The following is a 19,646-nucleotide window of genomic DNA, read 5'->3' on the forward strand; positions in this document are numbered from 1 at the left end:
CCAGCTTTGTGACAATGAACCTGTCTGATCCTAACTCCCTCACCTATTAACTAGGGGTGAAGACACCTACCGTGGTTTTCTAATGAAAACTAGAGAATATCTGAAATGTAGCCCGTGCACAGTAAGTACTCAGTCCTCCCCATTGTGTGTGTTTCTACTCTCTAGCCTTCTCACCACTAAGTCCTATTCGACTAACAAATTTCACAGGTAATGCAAAGTAGAAAACAACTTTAATGGGAAGCTCGCAGTTTCCCTTTTATTCCAAGATTATAACATTTCCTACTGCTTTGGGGTCTTCGGCTGCCTACATGGCCTTATTCTTCAATTTAGGCATGCTTAGAGCTCTGGGCTTGAGATTTCCTGAGCTAAACATATTTTCTGTAATGTAATCAAATAGGCTGGTAGGGGAAAGGGAGACAAAGCAGAGCATCAGGGAAGCTGGGCTTCCTGGTGCATAAAAGGCAGAGGGGCTCTTAGCGCGGACAGCATGATGGACATCCCGGAGCACTGGGGAGATATCCGTTCTAGAGCACTTGTGCATGTAGTCAAGCAGGTTCCTCTGCGCCAGGATATAGTCCTGGCCGTAGTCTTCCCACACTTCAGGACTCAGGTGGTCCAGCATGTTCTTCTCCTGCTTGTCCCACATGTCAGTCGTGCCTGCAATACCTGGGACACAAGAGGAAAGGAGGGGTCAGGTGCTGGGAAGGCCCGGCCAAGTCAGAGAAGCAGGCAGTTGTGAATTGACCTCTGTTGGGAAGGATGGGCATTTACAAACGCCTTTTAAAATATGCGCTTTTCAGTGGCAATTTTGTCGTTTTTAAACCTACACACAGAAAAGTGCACTGATGACTGCATTTTCACAAACCGAACAGCTGGTGTAACCAGCAAACACATCAAGAACAGAACAGGTCCAGCCTTGAAGTCTCCCCTCTCTGCCCCCTTCCCAGTAGCCACAGCCCTGATTAACAGGATAGATGAGTTTTGCCTGGTTTTGAACATTTCGTAAATGGAATTATAGGGTACTTTCTCTTTTGCATCAATTTCTTTATACAACATTGTGTTTGTGAGATTCGTCCGCGTATCGTGTGTCCATTCTCCTTGCTGCATAGTTTTCCATGGTATAAATGTGCCGTAAATTATTTACCCATTGTACTGTGATGGGCATTTCAATTTGTTTCAATTTGGGGCTCTTATAAATACTGTTGCCACAAACATTCTAGTGCATGTATTTTGGAGACTATTATGTATACAACATATAATGTCTACAGTATAATATATACTATATGTATATATGTACATATATATATACAGTCATACGTGGCTTAACAATGGAAATACATTCTGGGAACTGTTAGGCAATTCCGTTGTTGTGGGAACATCATAGAATGCACTCACACAAACCCAGATGGCATAGCCTACTACACATTAGGCCATATGGCATAGTTGTATATGCAGCCCCTCATTGACCCAAATGTCATATGCAGTGAATGGCTATACATGCATATATACATATACAGTTTTTTAATATAGAAGTTATGCCTGCTTCTATATTTAAAATTAAACACAAAACTTTAAATATTTTATCTATCTAATAAACGTAGTTTAAAAATATATATATTACATGTAATTTTAATATAATTTATATATAAATTTTAATTTTAATATATGAACTACATATGATTAAATCTATCTGTTTTTAATACAGAGGCAATGCCTACTTATTATATAAAATTAAGTAATATATATTTACTTTAAAATATAGCAGCAATGCCAGCTCATTATATAAAGTGAATAAGGAGATGTATACATTTTTAAAATTTATCTCCTCTGAGGTAATTAACAGTTTTGTGTACTCTTCTACATTTCTTCCTTGTTCCTACAAACGTATATATATATATATATACACAGAAGGCTTTGGTTTAATTTTATTTTGCCAGGAAGATTTTTAAAAGGATTTTAATAAACATATTTTCCAGGAGCTTGCTTTTTTTTTTTTATTTTGCTTGGTAATAAGTCAAAGACCTCCCTCCTGGTCAGTGGCTATAGATTTAAATAAGAGCCACACAATTTTCCACTGAACAGCGTCTAGTCGACCGTTTTCCTTTTAACCGACTTTCCAGTTGTTCCTTGGTTTCCTCATTACAAGCAATGCTGAATTGCACAGTATATCCATTTGTACTTCAGCTTTATTTCTATAGGCAAAATTCCCCAAAGTGCTGACTGGCCAAGAGGCACATGCATTTTGAATTTTAACAAGAACTGCTAGATTACATTCCAAACAGGTTTCACCCACTCATGGTCCCTCTTGCAAAGTGCACGATTGCCTGGGGATGGCTGTGGGGATTGGCCTTGGTTTGCTAGCTCAGGTCACTCCTGGGTGTCAGGACAGTGGGGAGTCTGGTGTGATATGTGAGCCCGTGAAATCCAATTATACTCCTGGAAACACGAATGGCATTTCAATCGCTCGCTCGTTTCTTTTCATGAAGGCACAACACCTCACTTAAAGAAATGGTTACCCTGACAATTACTCTGGAGGCTTCTGGGTCTTGAGAAACATGTCTGTGTGAGCCGCTCTCCCTCCCGCTACCCCTCTGCATCTCTGCCTTCACAGGCTGGGGGGTCCTTGTCCTCTATACCGCCTCCCTCTTTAAGCACCTCATGGACTTTCTGACCACTCTTGTAGGTCCCCTGTCCAGAGTCCCCAAAACTCTCTTTGTGGGTGACAAAGCCATCAGCCTTTATCAATCATCATCTGCCACTTTGGACACATACAACCCACCAGTGGCCACTTTGGAGCTAGATACAAATGAAGATGTTAATGTGACCTGGATCAAAATCCCATCTCTGCCTCATACCAGCCCTATGGCTTGGGGAGCTCCTTAACTCCTCTGAGCTTCAGTTTTCTCACTGGAAGACAGGGATATTATGATGCCTACTTCATAGGTGAGGATCAAGCAAGATAATGCACAGAAACTGATTAAAAATCTGCTAAGCATGCAACATGTTTTAGCTATTCTTATTGTAGGGCACTAAAACAATCTGGTAAGTCTCTTTGAATGCCTTCAGAAGGTCCTTGTCTGTGTCCCTGAAGATTCCTTTTTCTTGCCCCCACCTTCAATTAAATATAAATATGAAACATTATTCTCCAAACTTGAGTTCCCTGCCCTCTGCTATCTGGCCTCTTGCCTTCAGAGAGTTCATCAAATGGCTTTAAACTGGGGGCAGGCTGGTATAAAAGAAAGAACCCAGGCAGTGCACTTAGGGATCTGGGTTCAAATCCCCCACTGTCATGGTGTGCCAGACTCCCACCCTGAGACGTGTTACCCACATGCCAAAATCATGTCAATTAAACCTACCACTCAGAGTTGTGGTGAATATTAAAACATATGTAGAAAGGGTGGGAGTATAAATTGGAACACTGTTTTAGAAAACAGATTGGTATTACCGAATAAAGCTGAAGATAGATAAACTCTATGATCCAGTCATTCCACTCCTGGGTATGTGTCATTGGAAAAGTTATGTACGTAAAAACCACAGTACGTATACTAGAAAACCCATCGCTGCATTGGTCCTAATTGACCCAAACATCCCACCACAACAGAAAAACTGCATGATGTTCACAGAATACTACATGGCAATGCAAGCAAATAAACTTCAGTTAAACACAACTTAGATGAATTGTAAAATTACAATGTTGAGTGAAAGAAGCCAGACACAAAAAAATACTTACGAGGGTACTTCAACAAATTTGTGGAAAGATTCACATTATCTTTTGATTCTATTTTTCCACGAACTTGTTGAATTACCCTCATACATACTCGTAATGATTTCATTCAAAGTTCAAAACCAGGTGAAACCAAACTCTATTGTTTGGGGATGTGTGTATGGATGTAACACTGTAAAGAAAAGCAAATAAATGATCATTACAGAAAGTGTGTATCTATTGGGGGGTGGGAGAGGATCATATGGGGGCTTCTGTGTGCTGGTAACGTTTTATTTTTTGATCTGGGTGTTAAGTACATGAGTGTTTATAATAACTTGTTAAACTATGTGTGTATGATGCATTTTTTGCATAAATGGTATATTTATTGATTTCAAAAAATAAGATCAACAAGCTCGGGAAAGAATTATAGAACATGGGTAGCCTAGTGCCTGATAAAAACACCTCTCCAGAAATATTACCTATAACAATGATACTGAATCCTTAAAACCATATCTTAACCACATGGTCATCAGGAGACCTGTGTTCTAACCCAGCATGGTCTCTGCTTGCTTAGGACTTATGACCCAACTCAATTCCTTTGTGGAAAACAGCAGGGGAGCAACCAAACGTCGGCGAACCTGGCACTTGCCCCTTGGTTCTTAAATAAGACCCCACCCCCACCCCTACCCCTCTTCGGTGGACACTGAGAATTGCAGAAATCTGGACACCTGTCAACTCCGTTCAAGAGAGTTGACCAAACTCTAGCACAGCTTCTAGCAGCATAAGGTCCTGTCCTTAGGATGACACCAGCCCCTCATTAAAATGCCTACCTAGAAAGGCTCAATGCTGCTGCCAGGAAAATTTAGTGTTTGTTCTAGCCGATGCACCCTTGATGATAGGGCCCTGACCTTCCTTTATGGAACATTCACTAAAAAAGACTTACAATTTTAAATATGTATCTCTTGCAACTCAAAGCATTTCTCGCAAGGACCAGAGAGCCATTTTTTTTAAAAAATGGAATCATCAAAAAGGACAGGGCCTCTGTCTCGCAGTTTCTTGAGAAGATGGAATCCTAACTTCAATGGCTGCCAGCTCATAGACCCCATGTCACTGACATTGACTGACCCTTTGTACCTTTTCACTTCAACTCTACTGAGCCCCGGTCTCCCCCCTCCCTCATTCTCCCTTGAACATGCCCAAATCGCCTCCGCACAAACCAGAATGGAGCTCAGCTCTTTCCCCTACTGTCAGTAGTTACTGAATAAAACCTGTTTTTACCATTTTAACTAATGTCTGGCTGTGCTCATCTTTGACAACACTGAGGGGTTCAATTTGTGCTCTATGAGACCAAAAGGACCTTTAAGATCCCTTCCAGGATGGACATTGCAGGGCTCTTAAACTTAGATACCTACCCGTTCGAAAGCCTCCGGGTTGGATGACAGAGACTTTAATCTCCCATTTGGAAAGCTCTTGTCTCATAACTGATGAAAACATGGTCAGAGCTGCCTTCGATGAGTTATAGGCTGCCAACTTTTTTAATGGGACGCTTCCTGTGGGAATAATGGGAGAAAAAAAAATCAAGTCTTATATTTATATCTGTTCATCCAATAAATATCTAATCAGCCCCTACTGCATGCCAGGAACTGGTATCAGTGGTGATGAGGTAGACAAAGGCAGCCCGGGGCCCTCTGTACCCAGGTGAGTGCCTGTTCTTGGTCACTCCCATTCTGTGGCTTCATCTGCTTCTGCCTTTCCTGGTTCCTCCATCACAGCCGGTACAATGACAAACCAAGTTTAGGGGTCAATCTTACCCAACTTTTAAGTGAAATGTGATTTAGGTGGGATAAAGACCACCTGACCACCAGCCCCCCGGCCTTCCAGCACGATCAACCTGCACTCAGAGGTTCCAGGTGGATATAGCTTTGGGGTGGGGGGAACATTTGCACAACCGTTCAGGGCTGGGAGGAGAAACTCCAGTATTCCTTGCTTCTATCTTTTCATGCATCCCGGTTTCACTGACTTTACTAGCCTTTGGTGATTTTCACCAAACCAAAGATGGCTTTTGCGCATGTGTTTGTCTTCGTTCTCCTGACTTTCACAACGGATTCCTTTGCATGTCTGTTCATCCATTTTCACCTAATTCCCTTTCCCTGCCTACGTCCCTTTTACTCTTCTAGTTAGGCATCCTTCATCCATGGGAGAATAGCTTCTTAACCCTGAGATCTCTTGACAGAGTCCTACCTTCACTCAAAAGTCAAATTTTTCAGCATCAGCACTTGAGATGACAAAATATGGCTCCTATCCACATCTAACATTTATTAAAGCTCATTTTTTAAGGGAGACCTAAAGCATCACTTCACAGTTTGTCAGGGGTAGGACAGACCCTTGTTTCTAGAGAGGCTTTCAGCTGTCTCTTCCTGGACTCCCATAAAACATTGATCTCATTTCTTCACACAGAGGGAGCGTGGGTTCAAGGACCACAGTGCTTTGCCTAGGTCTGCTTTCTTAAAAGACCATCTTAGTAGAGCTATCAGCCATTTCCAAGCACTTAATAAAACTGTGCCTTGAATTTGGCTGTCTAGCCTCAATTATTTGAAAGCCACGCAACATAATTAGAAAGAACATGGGATGTTAAAGTTGTATAAAACCAACTACACACATACAAGTAAAACTGGGGAAATCAGAATAAGATTGGTAGAGTGTATCAATGTCAATAGGCTGTATTATAGTTCTGCAAAATCTTAACCACTGGGATACACTAGGTAAAGGACACACAAGATCTCTCTTATTCCTTACAACTTCAGGTAAATCTATACAATTATCTCAATACGAATTTTACTTTTTTAAAAAAAGAGCATGGGCATTGAAGTATAGGTACCTGGAATACTTCATGTCAACTATCATCTTTATTCTTACATTATCATTAAAGTTTTGGTCCGACGCATATGATTTCCTTTTAAGACATACCTATCCTCATCTCCCTTTCGAGGAAGGCTGTCAGTCAATGATTCTGTTCTTCTCACTGAGACATCCAGATGGGCCAATCATAATACTCCACCGCCTAGACAGGGAGATTGGGTTGGGGGTGGGCACGTGACCCAAATTTAGCCAGAGTCCTTCTTTGAAACTGATAAGGATGGTGAAGAAGAGATGGTTTTATTATTTCTAGCTACTTAGGTGTATTGTCACACCATTATCAATAGAAGACTGGAGCTCTTGGGGGCTGTTTTTACTACAGCATAGGATAAGGTAAGCAGACAAAATCACGCAGGAGAAGAGAGGGCAGGAGGGTTGGAGGAGGAAGCGGAAATTGGAAGTGGGGGAAAATTACAACGACTTCATCTTAAAACTTGGTCCCAGCCAATTGGTGAGCTAATAAATTTCTCTTCCATTTTTGGTTTATGCTCATTTGAACTTTGACCCTGTTGCTTAAAACAGAGTCCCAAAGCTTAATTGATGTAATTTCAACTCAACATTGGCATCAAACAGTCTGTCGTTAAACTAGTTCCCTTCTTGGCACAAATGACCAGCTGATTTTTATTTAAGTGATTTTTAGTTTCTCAAACTCTTAGCGTTTGAAATCCAACTTCTTCCTTTCACTGGTGAGAAAGGCCAACAAAGTTAAAGCAACTTGTTCAAAGTCACACTGTTGGTTGTGTGGCAACCCCAGTTTGGGGGGTTAGAGTGAGTTCTTACTTCTCCATGATTGTTATAGATGATGTAGGTTGGCCAACTAGAAGGCAGTTAGCAGAGGGCAGTGGTCAAGGTCTACATTCTGGAGCCAACACTGCCTGTTTTCAAATCCCAGCTCTGCCATTGGTTAGCGACCTGTTCTCAGGAAAGTCACTGTATGTTTATGTGCCTCTGCCTTTTAATCTGTGAGCTAAGAATAATAATAGTACATGCATTAGGAGGTTATTGTGAAAATTAATTGAACCAGTATATCAGAATAGTGCCTGGCACAAAGTAAGCTCTATATAAGGGCTTTCTATTACTAGTGCTATTTAAGTTTTCACAATAATATCTTAACCCCAAAGGCCCCATATGTTCGATGTTTCTCAGAGTAATAGTGCACCTGCTTTAGAATCTCCAGCAGCACCTGTTTATAATGTGGATTACTAGGACTTACTCTAGAACTACTAAATCAGAATCTGCATTTAAAACTAATCCAGGTGATTCTTTTGAATACTAAATCTTGAACTATTAGGTTTTTTTGTCACATATTTCTGAACATGAGACTTCATGGTGATGTACTGCTTCATGTATAATTTAAGTTGCTCTGGTTTGAATGTGTCCCCCGAAAAGCATGTGTCAGAAACTGAATCCCCCACCACCCCAAAAAAAAAAGAAACTTAATCCCCAATATACAAGTGTTGGGAGGTGGGAGCCTAATGAGAAGTGATTAGGCCATGAGAGTGAGTGAATGGATTAATGCCATTATCATGCGAGTGGGTTCATTATAAAAGGGGGAGTTTGGCCCCCTTTCATTCTCTCTCTCACACTCTCTCATTCTTCCACCTTCCATCATGTTGTGATGCAGCAAGAAGGCCCTCACCAGATGCAGCCCCTGAATCTTGGACTTCCCAGCCTCTAGAACCATGAGCCAATAAATTACTGTTCATTATAAATTACCTAGATATTCTGTTATAGCAGCACAAAATGAACTTAGACAATGAATATGTTGTATGAGTTATGGTGAGACTAGATCATATCCCACATTGTCAATCTAAACAAAAACATGCTTTGGACCAAACATTTAAGACACATTGTGTTTTGTATTACATCAAATCCTGCAAAATTGCCAAAATCAGACCATTTCTTACCTAAAAAATGGCAGTATTGTAGGGTTCAACCTCATAGATCTACCTTGCAGTTAACATTTTATATCAGTGTTTAAGATCCCTGATGGCATTAGCCCATTCATGCAGAAATGAGTTATCATGGGTATGGACTGGTGGCTTTATAAGGAGAGCACATGAGAGAGCTCTTGCCATCCTTACCATGTGATTGCCTATTCATCCTGGGACCCTGTGGACAGCTCCCACCCAGAAGAAGGCCCTCACCAGATACACCCCTGGACCAAGGACTTCCCAGCCTCTGAAACGGTAAGAAATAAATTTTTTCCTTTCTAAACTATCCAGTTTCAGGTATTCTGTTATAAGCAACAGAAAACAGTCTTATACAATGTCTGAGGCTATCATCCTCTAATAACCTCATCCCTCTCTCTCAGCCCTAGGAACAAATAATCTGCTTTCCGACCCTATGGATTTGCCTATTCTGGACATTTTATATAAATGGAATCCCACAATATGTGGCCTTTTATGTCTGTCTTCTTTCACTTAGCTTAATGTTTTCAAGATCCATCCACATTGTAGCAAGTATCAGCACTTCATCAATTTTTAAGCCTGACAAATATTGTACGAATATGCCACATTTTATTTATCAAATGACTCACTGATGAATATTTGGGTTGTTTCCACCTTTGGCTGTTATGAATCATGCTACTATTCACATCTGTGGACAGGTTTTTGTTTAGACACCTGTTTTCTATTCTCTTGGGTATATACCCAGGAGTGGAATTGCTGGGTCACATAGTAAGTCTATGTTTAACTTATCACGGAGCAACTATAAAATGTTTTCAGCAGCAGCCGCATCATTTCATATTCCCACCAGCAGTGTATGAGGGTTCCAGTTTCCCTATATCCTCACCAACATGTGCTGTTTTCTGTTTTGTTTTGTTTCTTATGATAGCCATCTTAGTGGCTGTGTTATCTTATTATGGTTTTGATTTTCAGCAACTGTGTTTTTAGTAGCCCTCCTGGTGACTCTGCTGCAGTTGAAACTTCCAAGTATGGTCCAGGGACCAGCAGCACCAACATCACTTAGGAACTAGTTATAAAAACGAAGAATCTTAGGCCCCACCTAGACCAACTCAGTCAGATTCTGAATTTTAATAAGATTCTCAGGTGATTCCCACACATGCCAGCATTTGAGAAGCACAGGTGTGGGAGACAGCCCTAAATTGCTAATACTTCCTAGTCATTGTTTAAACAGACCAGAGTTAGGGTTTGTATTTTCATGCCCCCTGCTTGCCCGATATGTTCTTTTTTGACAGCCTGGAAAAGTGGGAAGAACACAGAAGCTGGAGGGAAACAGACAGACCTGGTTTCAAACCCTGACTCTACCACTTACCAGCTAGAGAGTGCTTGATCTAGGAAATTAACTAATATCTGCATCCCGAAGATGTTAGAATTAAATGATTTTAGGCATGTAAACATCTAACACAACCCAGCATGGAGAAGTTCCCTCAGTCTCTCTCTAACGCTTTCTCTTCACCCACAATAACCCTGGAGGGTTTGGGGAAGAGAATCTCAGGCTTGGTTTCCTGTCACACCACTGAACAGCTGAGGGACTGGCTAGATGACTTGTCAGCTCAGCAAGAAAAAGTCCAGGAATGATTCCAGTCAACTCTGGATCGAGACAAGGCTCAAGGCTGGAACTGTGAATTCTACTGGATTCCCTTAGTTTGCAGACTTGTAAGAATCTCCAAGGCAGCTTACCTTGGTGTAAAGTAATTTTAATGTATTTTAAACAGGTTGTTGTCGTGGGCAACTATTATTACTATTACTCAGTAGAGAGGACTCTTTTACTAGGGTACTTTCTATATACCAGTAACTGTGCTAAGCACTCGGAACCCACAATGCACTTAAATCAACAACTGACACCAGAGGTTCTTAACTGGGGGCAATTTTGCCACCCAGTGGACGTGTGGCAATGTCTGAAGATTTGACTCAACTTGGGGTGAGTCCTGTAGGGGGTCGAGGACACAGATGCTGCTAAACATCCCTCAAGACACAGGACAACCCCCCACAGAATAATCCTACTCCCCAATATCAACAGTGCCAAGGTTGGGAAACGCTGCCCTTGACTCAGTTGTTACGTCACCCCCATTTGACAGATGATAAAATAAAGGCATAGACAGGTGAAGTGATCTGCCCCAGGTCACCCAGCTAGTCACAGAAGAGCAAGATTTGAACCACGACTGACTCAAAATCCCTGAGACTGCAGTCATTTAAGAAGGATTTGTTTTCACCCGTTCTCGTTCAAGCACAGCATGCGACTCTACACAAGTGTTTATTCCACGATTCTGAAGAGGAAAACTGGCCAGAAAAAGCTTTTAGACCTTTCGAACAGAAAGACTTTCCAACTGCCCTCTGTACGATCAGAATTGCCTCACAGGTCCTCTGATCTTTGGTTACATATTTATCCACTGTCTTGCCAGGATTTGAGTTAAAGAGATATATTATTTGCATGGGAAGGATGATAATTTTCAATAAAAATTATCAGAGGCCATTGTTATGGACTAAGTTCCTGCACTAGGCCCCTAAAGTCCAGACTAAAAATCAAGACGGAGTCACCCCTGCTAAATTCCACGTCACTTAGGTTGTGATCTCCCCTTCCGAGAAGTCAGGAAAAAGAGGTAAATCTTCAGTTATGCACACAAAAGAGATAGCCTGAAGTAACCTGATGTTAACCAGTCAGTTATTTTCCTACCGTTCTGTCTCCCTGTTCCCCACCTTACAAGGAAAGTGACTTTGAAATGACGAGTCTGCCTTTTGTTCTTTGTTTCTGCTTTCTTCAGCGTTTTCTGTCTCTAAAGCTTTTGTTATTTGTAATAAACTTCAGAGCACATCTCTGACTTTGTGTTGCGAGGTATTTCCTGGGTTATCCCTCACATTTGGCTCCCGATAAACTTAACGAAATTATTTCTGCCTCAGCAGCCTTAATTTCAGTCACAAGATACACCCTACTCCAGGGAGAAATGTCTGCAGGACTGGGTGTGGTCAAATCTGGAAGCAGCGACCTGTTGGACTTACCTGCCCAGGAGTAGGGTGTGACCGGGAGCAAAAGGATGGAACTCAGGGTCACAGTCAGAGGCAGTGATGCCAGCAGCTGGCGGGGTAAAAAGCGGCAGGTGCTCAGACCGTCAGCATCTCCCCCAGACTTCAGGGTGAGAGGCTTTTGGGTCCCTAAAGCTACTGTGCCGTTCACTACGTGCTAGGCACATGGCTGATGCTTAAACATGTGTGATCTCATCTCCTCTCACCACAGCCCCCAGAAGAAGCAATTTTTATTATCCCCATTCTAAAATGAGGGAGCTGCACTTCTGAGGTTCAGGACTTCACCCGAGGTCATGCAATTGTCCGTGGTAGAGACAGGATTAAAACCTGGATGATCTGTCTCCACTCTGCTTGGCTGGCCTCCTGTGGGACTCTGCCTGTACACCCACATGATGTCTCTCTCGTTGGCTCTCTCTTTTGCTCCTTTTTTTTAAGGATGGGAGACATGGCAGGGAAGGGCATATTCACAGTGTGGTTGACGCTATGTTGCATCTCCTGGAGGAGAATTTAAAGAAGCAATGGTCCTCTCCAGCCCCAATCCTGGAACTTCCCCCCCAGAGGAGTAGATTTAGATGTGGGTTATATTGACCTTATTCCCACCTGGGAATGGGAATGAGGCTGAAGCAGCCGAAGACCTTTGGAAGGAGGAAAAAAAGCATCTTAAGGAGATGTTCATTCAAATGTGCTTTGTGGTGTTGAATAAAAGCCCCTCTTATTCATCTTTCCACAGAATCTTTAATAAAATCTATATTCTCTGGAATTGGCTCTGCCTTTTAGGATGCAGTTAAATGCTAAGTGTTCACTCAACATGGTGTAAAGAATTAAGAGAAAAGTCCACAGGGACCTGGGTTACGTGGAGAGGGAGGAATGGACTTTAAACCTAGGGAAAAGGAAAAATGTTTGGAATAGGTAATTAGGTGCATGGAGCATATTGTAAATTAGAGATATTTAAGATTGACCTATAGAGAGCCAAATCAGGATTGTGAAACTCACACTTCTCATTGTAGCAAGAACCGATGTCCTGCTGAGAAGGGTGTCTGCCTGGGAGTGGAAACTACCAAAAGATTTCATCCAGAAGTGCTTGGAAGGCCTGGAGCAGAGAGAGCCTGGACGTGACAGCCAGCCAAGGTTGGGTATTTGGAAGAAAGGCCAGCCCCCACAGGTGTCTGGGGGATGGGAGAGTGGACGTGGAGAAAGTGTAGATGCCTCCCACCTTTCAAGGAACTGGCATGGGTCCAGAGGTATTTGATCTGATATTTAGGTTGAACCAGATGTATTAGTTTCCCATTACTGCTATAACAAATTACCACAAACTTAGTGGCTTAAATAATACAAATTTGTTATTACACTTCTGGACATCAGAAGTCCCACTGGGCTAGGATCAAGGTGTTGGCAGGGCTAGTTCCTTTAGAGATACAAGGGGAGAATTAGTTCCCTCGCCATTTCCAGCTTCTAGAAGCCACCTGCATTCCTCAGTTCATGGCCACTTCCTCTGTCTTCAAAGCCAGCGGGTACCATCTTCCAGTCTCTTTCTGACTCTGACCCTCCTGCCTCCCTCTTATAAGGACCCTGTGATTACATCAGATCTACCTAGAAAATCAAGGATTATCTCTCAATCTCAAGATTCTCCATTTGCTATGTAGATAACATATTCACAGGTTCCAGGAATTGGGATGTGCCCATCCACAGGGGACCATTATTCCGCCCACCAGACCAGCTGCCCACTCACAGCAGCCCTGCAGCAACAAATAACTGGAACAGAGTTATCAATTCAAGCTCAGCTTTTTCTGTTTGGTACAAAGTTCTGTGATAAATCTACACCACCAAAATTCTTGTCTTTCAGAGGGTGGCAGAGGTACCAGACTCAAGATAATCTGATGGGTCAGGGCAACCTTGAGGTCCTTTGGGTGAACACTTTTTAGTGACTGACCACCTGTCTCTCCCTCCATGCTTCCCTGCTTCAAACTGAGAAGAACTCCCAAATAAGCACATTTTCCAAAATCACTGTTACGTTCATTTTGCCAAGAGATACAGCGTCAGGCTGGCATCACATTGGGTGTTAATTTCTGTGGATTTGTTGGTTATATATGGCTTTTTACACATCCTTGACCTTCCGAATCCTTGTGTCACGTGTGCTACAGCCTAATTTCTTTTTCCTGCTCAAATCTTTTCTATCATTTTACAAAACTCTCCAGTAAGTGCTAGAGAGTCCCTCGTTGTGTTCTCTGCTGAATTCCTTTGTTCTTCACCGATGAGGATGTTATGGACTGAATCACGTCCCTCTCCCTCCGGAAAATGTTGAAGTCCCAACCCCCAGGACCTTAGAATGTGACTGTGTTTGGATATAGGGCCTCTGAAGAGGTGATTAAGGTTATGTGAGGTCACAAGGGTGGGCCCTAATTTGGTATGACTGTGTTCTTATAAGAATAGGAAGGACACCACAGATGTGAGCACAGACAGAGGATGAGCATGTGAGGACACAGCAAGAAGGTGGCCATCTGCAAGCCAAGGGGAGAGGCCTCAGGAGAAGCCAACCCTGCTGACACATTGATCTTGGACTTCAGCCTCTTGGCAGTGAAAAAAGTAACTTCTGTTGTTGAAGCCCCCAGTCTTTTGTATTAGGTTATGGCAGCCTTTGCAAACTAATACCGGGGACACTCTAATCATTTAAGAGCTTTGTTTCTGTCTTCTTACAAACTCCCTGCCCTGTTGGATACATAGGCCTCCTATTTCTCATGATCTCTTGCTACCGTTTTAACAACTTTGTAAAATATCGTGGGTAGTTTCTGCATCCTACAGATGCATTTATTTCTAGAGTTTCTCTGAGACATGCAGATTCAAAGCTAGATGTGAAGAAGGAAGATTCACACATCTTGGTGACTCGGTGGGAGAGAGGAGACAGAGGAATAGGGAAGAACAAGTTCAAGAAGGCTCAAAGCTCTGAAGCCTGGAAGACCAGAAGGACAGAATCAAGTCAGGAGAGCAAGCTCAGAAGGGCTAATAGCAAGTTTGCTTTCAGACATGTTAACTTGGCAATAATCCTAAGAAAATGGGATGGAAATAATCAGCCTGGACGTTAAGAATTTGCACAACCAGGGGATAAGAACAGGAGTGAGACGCGAGATTTATTTTAACACTCAAAGTTTCTGTTCAATGGAAATGCATGTCCATTGAATGCATAAGAAGTTCTGGCTGGGAGAGAGCTTTAGAGGCCAAGCTGAAGACAGGCAAAGGGGCATCTTCACTCGCCCATCCATTGATCCGTTTTTCATTTTTCACCCATTCACACACTTGCACGTCTTCATTTATTAATTGAGCTGCTACTGCATGCCAGACACCAGGCCCGCAGCACATACCCTACACGTTAGCAATAACTAGAGTATAATTTTATGAATGAATGAGCTGCTCAAAGTTAAGAACAAAGAGAGAAACACCCTGTCAATGTGCCGAGGAGAAGGCAATGACCAGTCATGTTAGAAAATATTTGGTGAGGGGTTTCAAGATGGCGGTGGCTGCAGCGGTTGGCGCGGAGTAGCTGAGGTGGAAAAAGCGGCCACTGGGCCTCAGGCAGCCGGGAAACTTGTGGACCTTCCTCTCGCCATCTCTTAAGGGAGGACTGCAGCTGCTGGCCGGTCGTGGGGGGTGACCGCCACTTTGCCCCCGGCAGGAGAGGCTGCCTCATTTACAGGCAACAGCTTTGAAGTGTGGAGCAGGAAAAGAACTATTTCTTAGCTGCAAAAGCGAGTCTCGAAACAGGGAACACAGCGCCAGGGCTGCTGTGGATGCAGACAGGATCCCGGAGGCCGGGGCCGCGCTGAAGGTGGCCAGCTGCCCTATTCAGGATTCGAGGTTTCAGGCCGGCATTAAAGAAGATTCCTGGGAGCGCCCGAGCCGTGCTGCGACTGAACAGCCCGAGGCGGCAGCGGCCGAGAACAGGGAAGGCAACAAACCAGAGGCAGAGAGTGAGCACCCGACCTGGCACAGCACTGTGAGTGACCCCTGGCCCAGCTCTGTTTGGGGGGCTGACGCCCACCCAGCTCCCGCCTGCATCACCAGGCCACTCACCGCCCCGAGACTGCCTCCATTTTCCCAGGTGCTGGCAGCTCCGCCCGGCTCGTCCCTCACTGAGCCTTCCCACTTGCTTGGCCCGGCACGGGGCTTTCCGGAGCCTGCGGGCCGGCCTCCCCTCGCACTCCCTCCGCGGTTCTCTGGCGGGGCTGGTGGCGGGGGGCGTCCCCGGCCAGTGTCGGGAGGGCAAGGAAGTACGGGCGGGCCGACTGTCACTCCACCACACCCTGGACTCCAGCCCTTGGTAAACTTCCTGTTACTGGGAGGCAGATACCATCTCTGCGGCCACCAGTTCGGAAAAAAGCCGAACCAATTTCTGGTTGGGAATAGTGTGGTAGGAGAGTTCCCAGGTCCGCTTGAACCTGCCGGAGAGCAGGCTGCAGGTGGGCGCTAGATTCGGTCTATGCCGGGGGGGATACAAAGGTGAACAAGCCCAGAGAAAGATCTACACAGTGCTACAAAGGCACCCAGAGTGACCGGTCATCTGTGCCTAGCAGAAACTTGGTGGACTTCCTGGGTGAAGCGGTGCCGAGCAGGGTCTTGAAGGCCCAGCTGATAGACGAGGGGTGCAGAAGACACGCCCCAGCCCAGCACAGTGCGCACAGAGGGGGGAGACGTGCGGCCAGGGAGGCGGAGACTCAACAGAAACCACACACCCGGTGGGGTCGCCACTGCATGATCCAACAGCCTGGGCGAGAGCACACGGAACAGGGAGAAGTCCTGCACAGGAAGTGAAAGCTCAATAGAGATCACACAACTTGTGGTACATGATCCACGAGCCCAACAGAGTCCAAGCTGACCAGAAAGGTGGCTCCCCGGAGAAGCCCAAGACCCGAGGCAACCACACACACAAGGCACTAGAGGCCAACTGAGCAGTCACGGAGGGAGCCATACGAAATTGGCAACCACAGCAACATCCTAGTTAGTCATTAGTCTCAAACCGGTGGACTGTGAAACCCCCTGCCACAATGAATAAACACCAAAAAAAAGATACCAGAAATACAAAAACCCAAGAAAGTACACCACCAAAAGTTAATAAATCTCAAACTCTAGACCCTATAGAACAAGAAGCCCTTGAAATGACTGACAAGGAATTTCGAGTGATAATTCTAAGGAAACTGAATGAGATACAAGAAAACTCAGCTAGACATCATGATGAAATGAAGAAAAGAATACAGGATCTGAAAGAGGAAATGTACAAGGAAATCAATGTCCTGAAAAAAAACGTAGTAGAACTTGCTGAACTGAAGAAGTTATTCAGTGAAATAAAAAACACAATGGAGAGTTTAACCAGCAGGCTTGTCGAAGATGAAGAGAGAACCTCTGAACGTGAAGATGGGCTGTTTGAAATAACACAAGCAGACAAAAAGAAAGAAAAAAGAATCAGGACATTGAAGAAAATCTGAGAGAGATATCAGACAACCTTAAGCGCTCAAATATCTGAGTCATGGGTATTCCAGAAGGGGAGGAAAATGGAGATTCCATTGAAAACATATTCAACAAAATAGTGGCAGAAAACTTCCCAGGTATAGGAAAAATCACAGATCTTCAGATCCAGGAAGCTCAACGATCTCCAAACGTATTTAACCCAAAAAGGCCTTATCCAAGACATGTCATAGTCAAATTGGCAAAACTCAGAGACAAAGAGAGAATCTTAAAAGCTGCAAGAGAGAAGCGTCAAATCACCTATAACGGAGCCCCAATCAGGCTAATATCAGACTTTTCATCACAAACCCTAAAAGCTAGAAAGGAATGGGATGATATTTTCAAAATACTAAAAGACAAAGATTGCCAGCCAAGAATACTCTACCCTGCAAGGCTATCGTTCCAAAATGAAGGGCAAATAGTATATTTCTCAGACAAACAAAAACTGTGGGAGTTCACTAACACACGACCACCCTTACAAGAAATCCTCAAGGGAGTACTGGGTTTGGTTCCTGAAAAATAACTACCACTGCCATAAAAACCCAAGAAAAATCAATACCCACTAGTATAATAAAAATGGCATTCATGAAGAGAAAATAAGCAAACAAAAACACTACCTACAACCTAAGGAACCAACAAACACAGAAACCAAACAGTAAATCAGAAAGCAAGGAACAAAAGACACCTAAGACAACCAAACAACCAATAAAATGCTAGGAATAAATCAACACCTTTCAATAACAACTCTTAATGAAAAAGGCTTAAATTCCCCAATCAAAAGACACAGACTGGCTGACTGGATCAAAAAGGAGGACCCAACTATATGCTGCCTACAAGAGACCCACCTCACCCATAAAGATTCACACAGACTAAGAGTGAAAGGATGGAAAAAGATTTACCATGCAAACAGAAAAGAAAAACGAGCTGGAGTAGCTATTCTTATATCTGACAAAATAGACTTTAAACTAAAAACCATAAAAAGAGACAATGAGGGACACTACTTAATGATAAAAGGACTGATCCATCAAGAAGACATAACAATCATAAATATGTACGCACCCAATGTTGGAGCAGCCAGATTTATAAAACAAACTCTGTTAGACCTAAAGAAGGAGATAGACACTAATACCATAATAGAAGGGGACCTGAACACCCCACTGTCAATATTAGACAGATCATCTAGGCAAAGAATCAGCAGAGAAACACAAGATCTAAACAAGACTCTAGACCAATTGGAATTGGCAGATATCTACAGAACATTCCACCCAACAACCTCAGAATATTCATTCTTCTCATCAGCACATGGATCATTCTCCAGGATAGATCACATATTAGGTCACAAATCAAGTCTCAATAAATTCAAAAAAATTCGAATTATCCCATGTATCTTCTAAGACCACAATGGATTAAAACTAGAAATTAATAACAAACGAAACTCTGGAAACTATACAAACACACGGAAATTAAACAGCATTCTACTTAATGACATATGGGTCCAAGAAGAAATCAAGCAGGAAATCAAAAAATTTATTGAAACTAATGAAAACAATGATACATGATACCAAAACCTGTGGGATACTGCAAAAGCAGTATTGAGGGGAAAATTTATTGCATTAAACGCTCACTTCAGAAGAATGGAAAGATGGCAAGTGAACAACCTAACACTTCACCTTAAAGAACTAGAAAAACAAGAACAATCCAAACCTAAAGTTAGCAGACGGAAAGAAATCATTAAGATTAGAGCAGAACTAAATGAACTTGAAAACCAAAAAACAATTCAAAAGATCAACGAATCAAAAAGTTCGTTTTTTGAAAAGATAAATAAAATTGACAAACCATTAGCATGGCTAACAAAAAAAAGAAGAGAGAAGACTCAAATAACAAAAATTAGAAATGAAAAAGGTGATATTACAACTGATTCATCTGAAATACAAGGAATCATTCGAGACTACTATAAACAACTATACACCAACAAATTTGAAAATCTGGAGGAAATGGATAAATTTCTGGACACACACAACCTCCCAAAACTGAACCATGAAGACGTAGAAAATTTGAACAGACCAATAACAATAAAGGAGATTGAAGCTGTTATCAGAAGGCTCCCAACAAAGAAAAGCCCTGGACCAGATGGATTCACAGCAGAATTTTACCAAACATTCAAACAGGAATTGACACCGATTCTTTACAAACTATTCCAAAAGATTGAAACGGACGCAAATCTCCCAAACTCATTCTATGAAGCAAACATCATCCTGATACCAAAACCAGGTAAAGATATAACCAAAAAGGAAAATTACAGCCCGATTTCCTTGATGAATATAGATGCAAAAATCCTCACTAAAATACTAGCAAACAGAATACAGCAACACATACATAAAATTATTCATCACGATCAAGTGGGATTCATCCCAGGGATGCAAGGTTGGTTCGACATACGCAAATCAATAAATGTGATACACCATATTAATAAACTCAAACACAAGGACCATATGATCATCTCTATAGATGCTGAACAAGCATTTGATAAAGTTCAGCACTCATTCATG

At 42.8% G+C, this 19,646-nt stretch overlaps 1 protein-coding gene across 1 annotated transcript in view; it reads right to left on the minus strand.

The window, feature by feature from the left end:
* Nucleotides 1-304: 304 nt before the first annotated feature.
* The window catches only part of HSD17B2 (hydroxysteroid 17-beta dehydrogenase 2), a 60,659-nt gene continuing 41,317 nt past the window's right edge, over nt 305-19,646 (minus strand). The window contains exons 4-5 of the mRNA XM_063110094.1: nt 5,116-5,253; nt 305-666 (exon numbers count right to left, since the gene is read on the minus strand). Coding sequence (XP_062966164.1) covers nt 305-666; nt 5,116-5,253 — 500 coding nt within the window. The remainder of the gene's footprint in view (nt 667-5,115; nt 5,254-19,646) is intronic.

This window comes from Cynocephalus volans, chromosome 10 (genome assembly GCF_027409185.1).
Source record: "Cynocephalus volans isolate mCynVol1 chromosome 10, mCynVol1.pri, whole genome shotgun sequence".
Taxonomy (NCBI): Eukaryota; Metazoa; Chordata; class Mammalia; order Dermoptera; family Cynocephalidae; genus Cynocephalus; species Cynocephalus volans.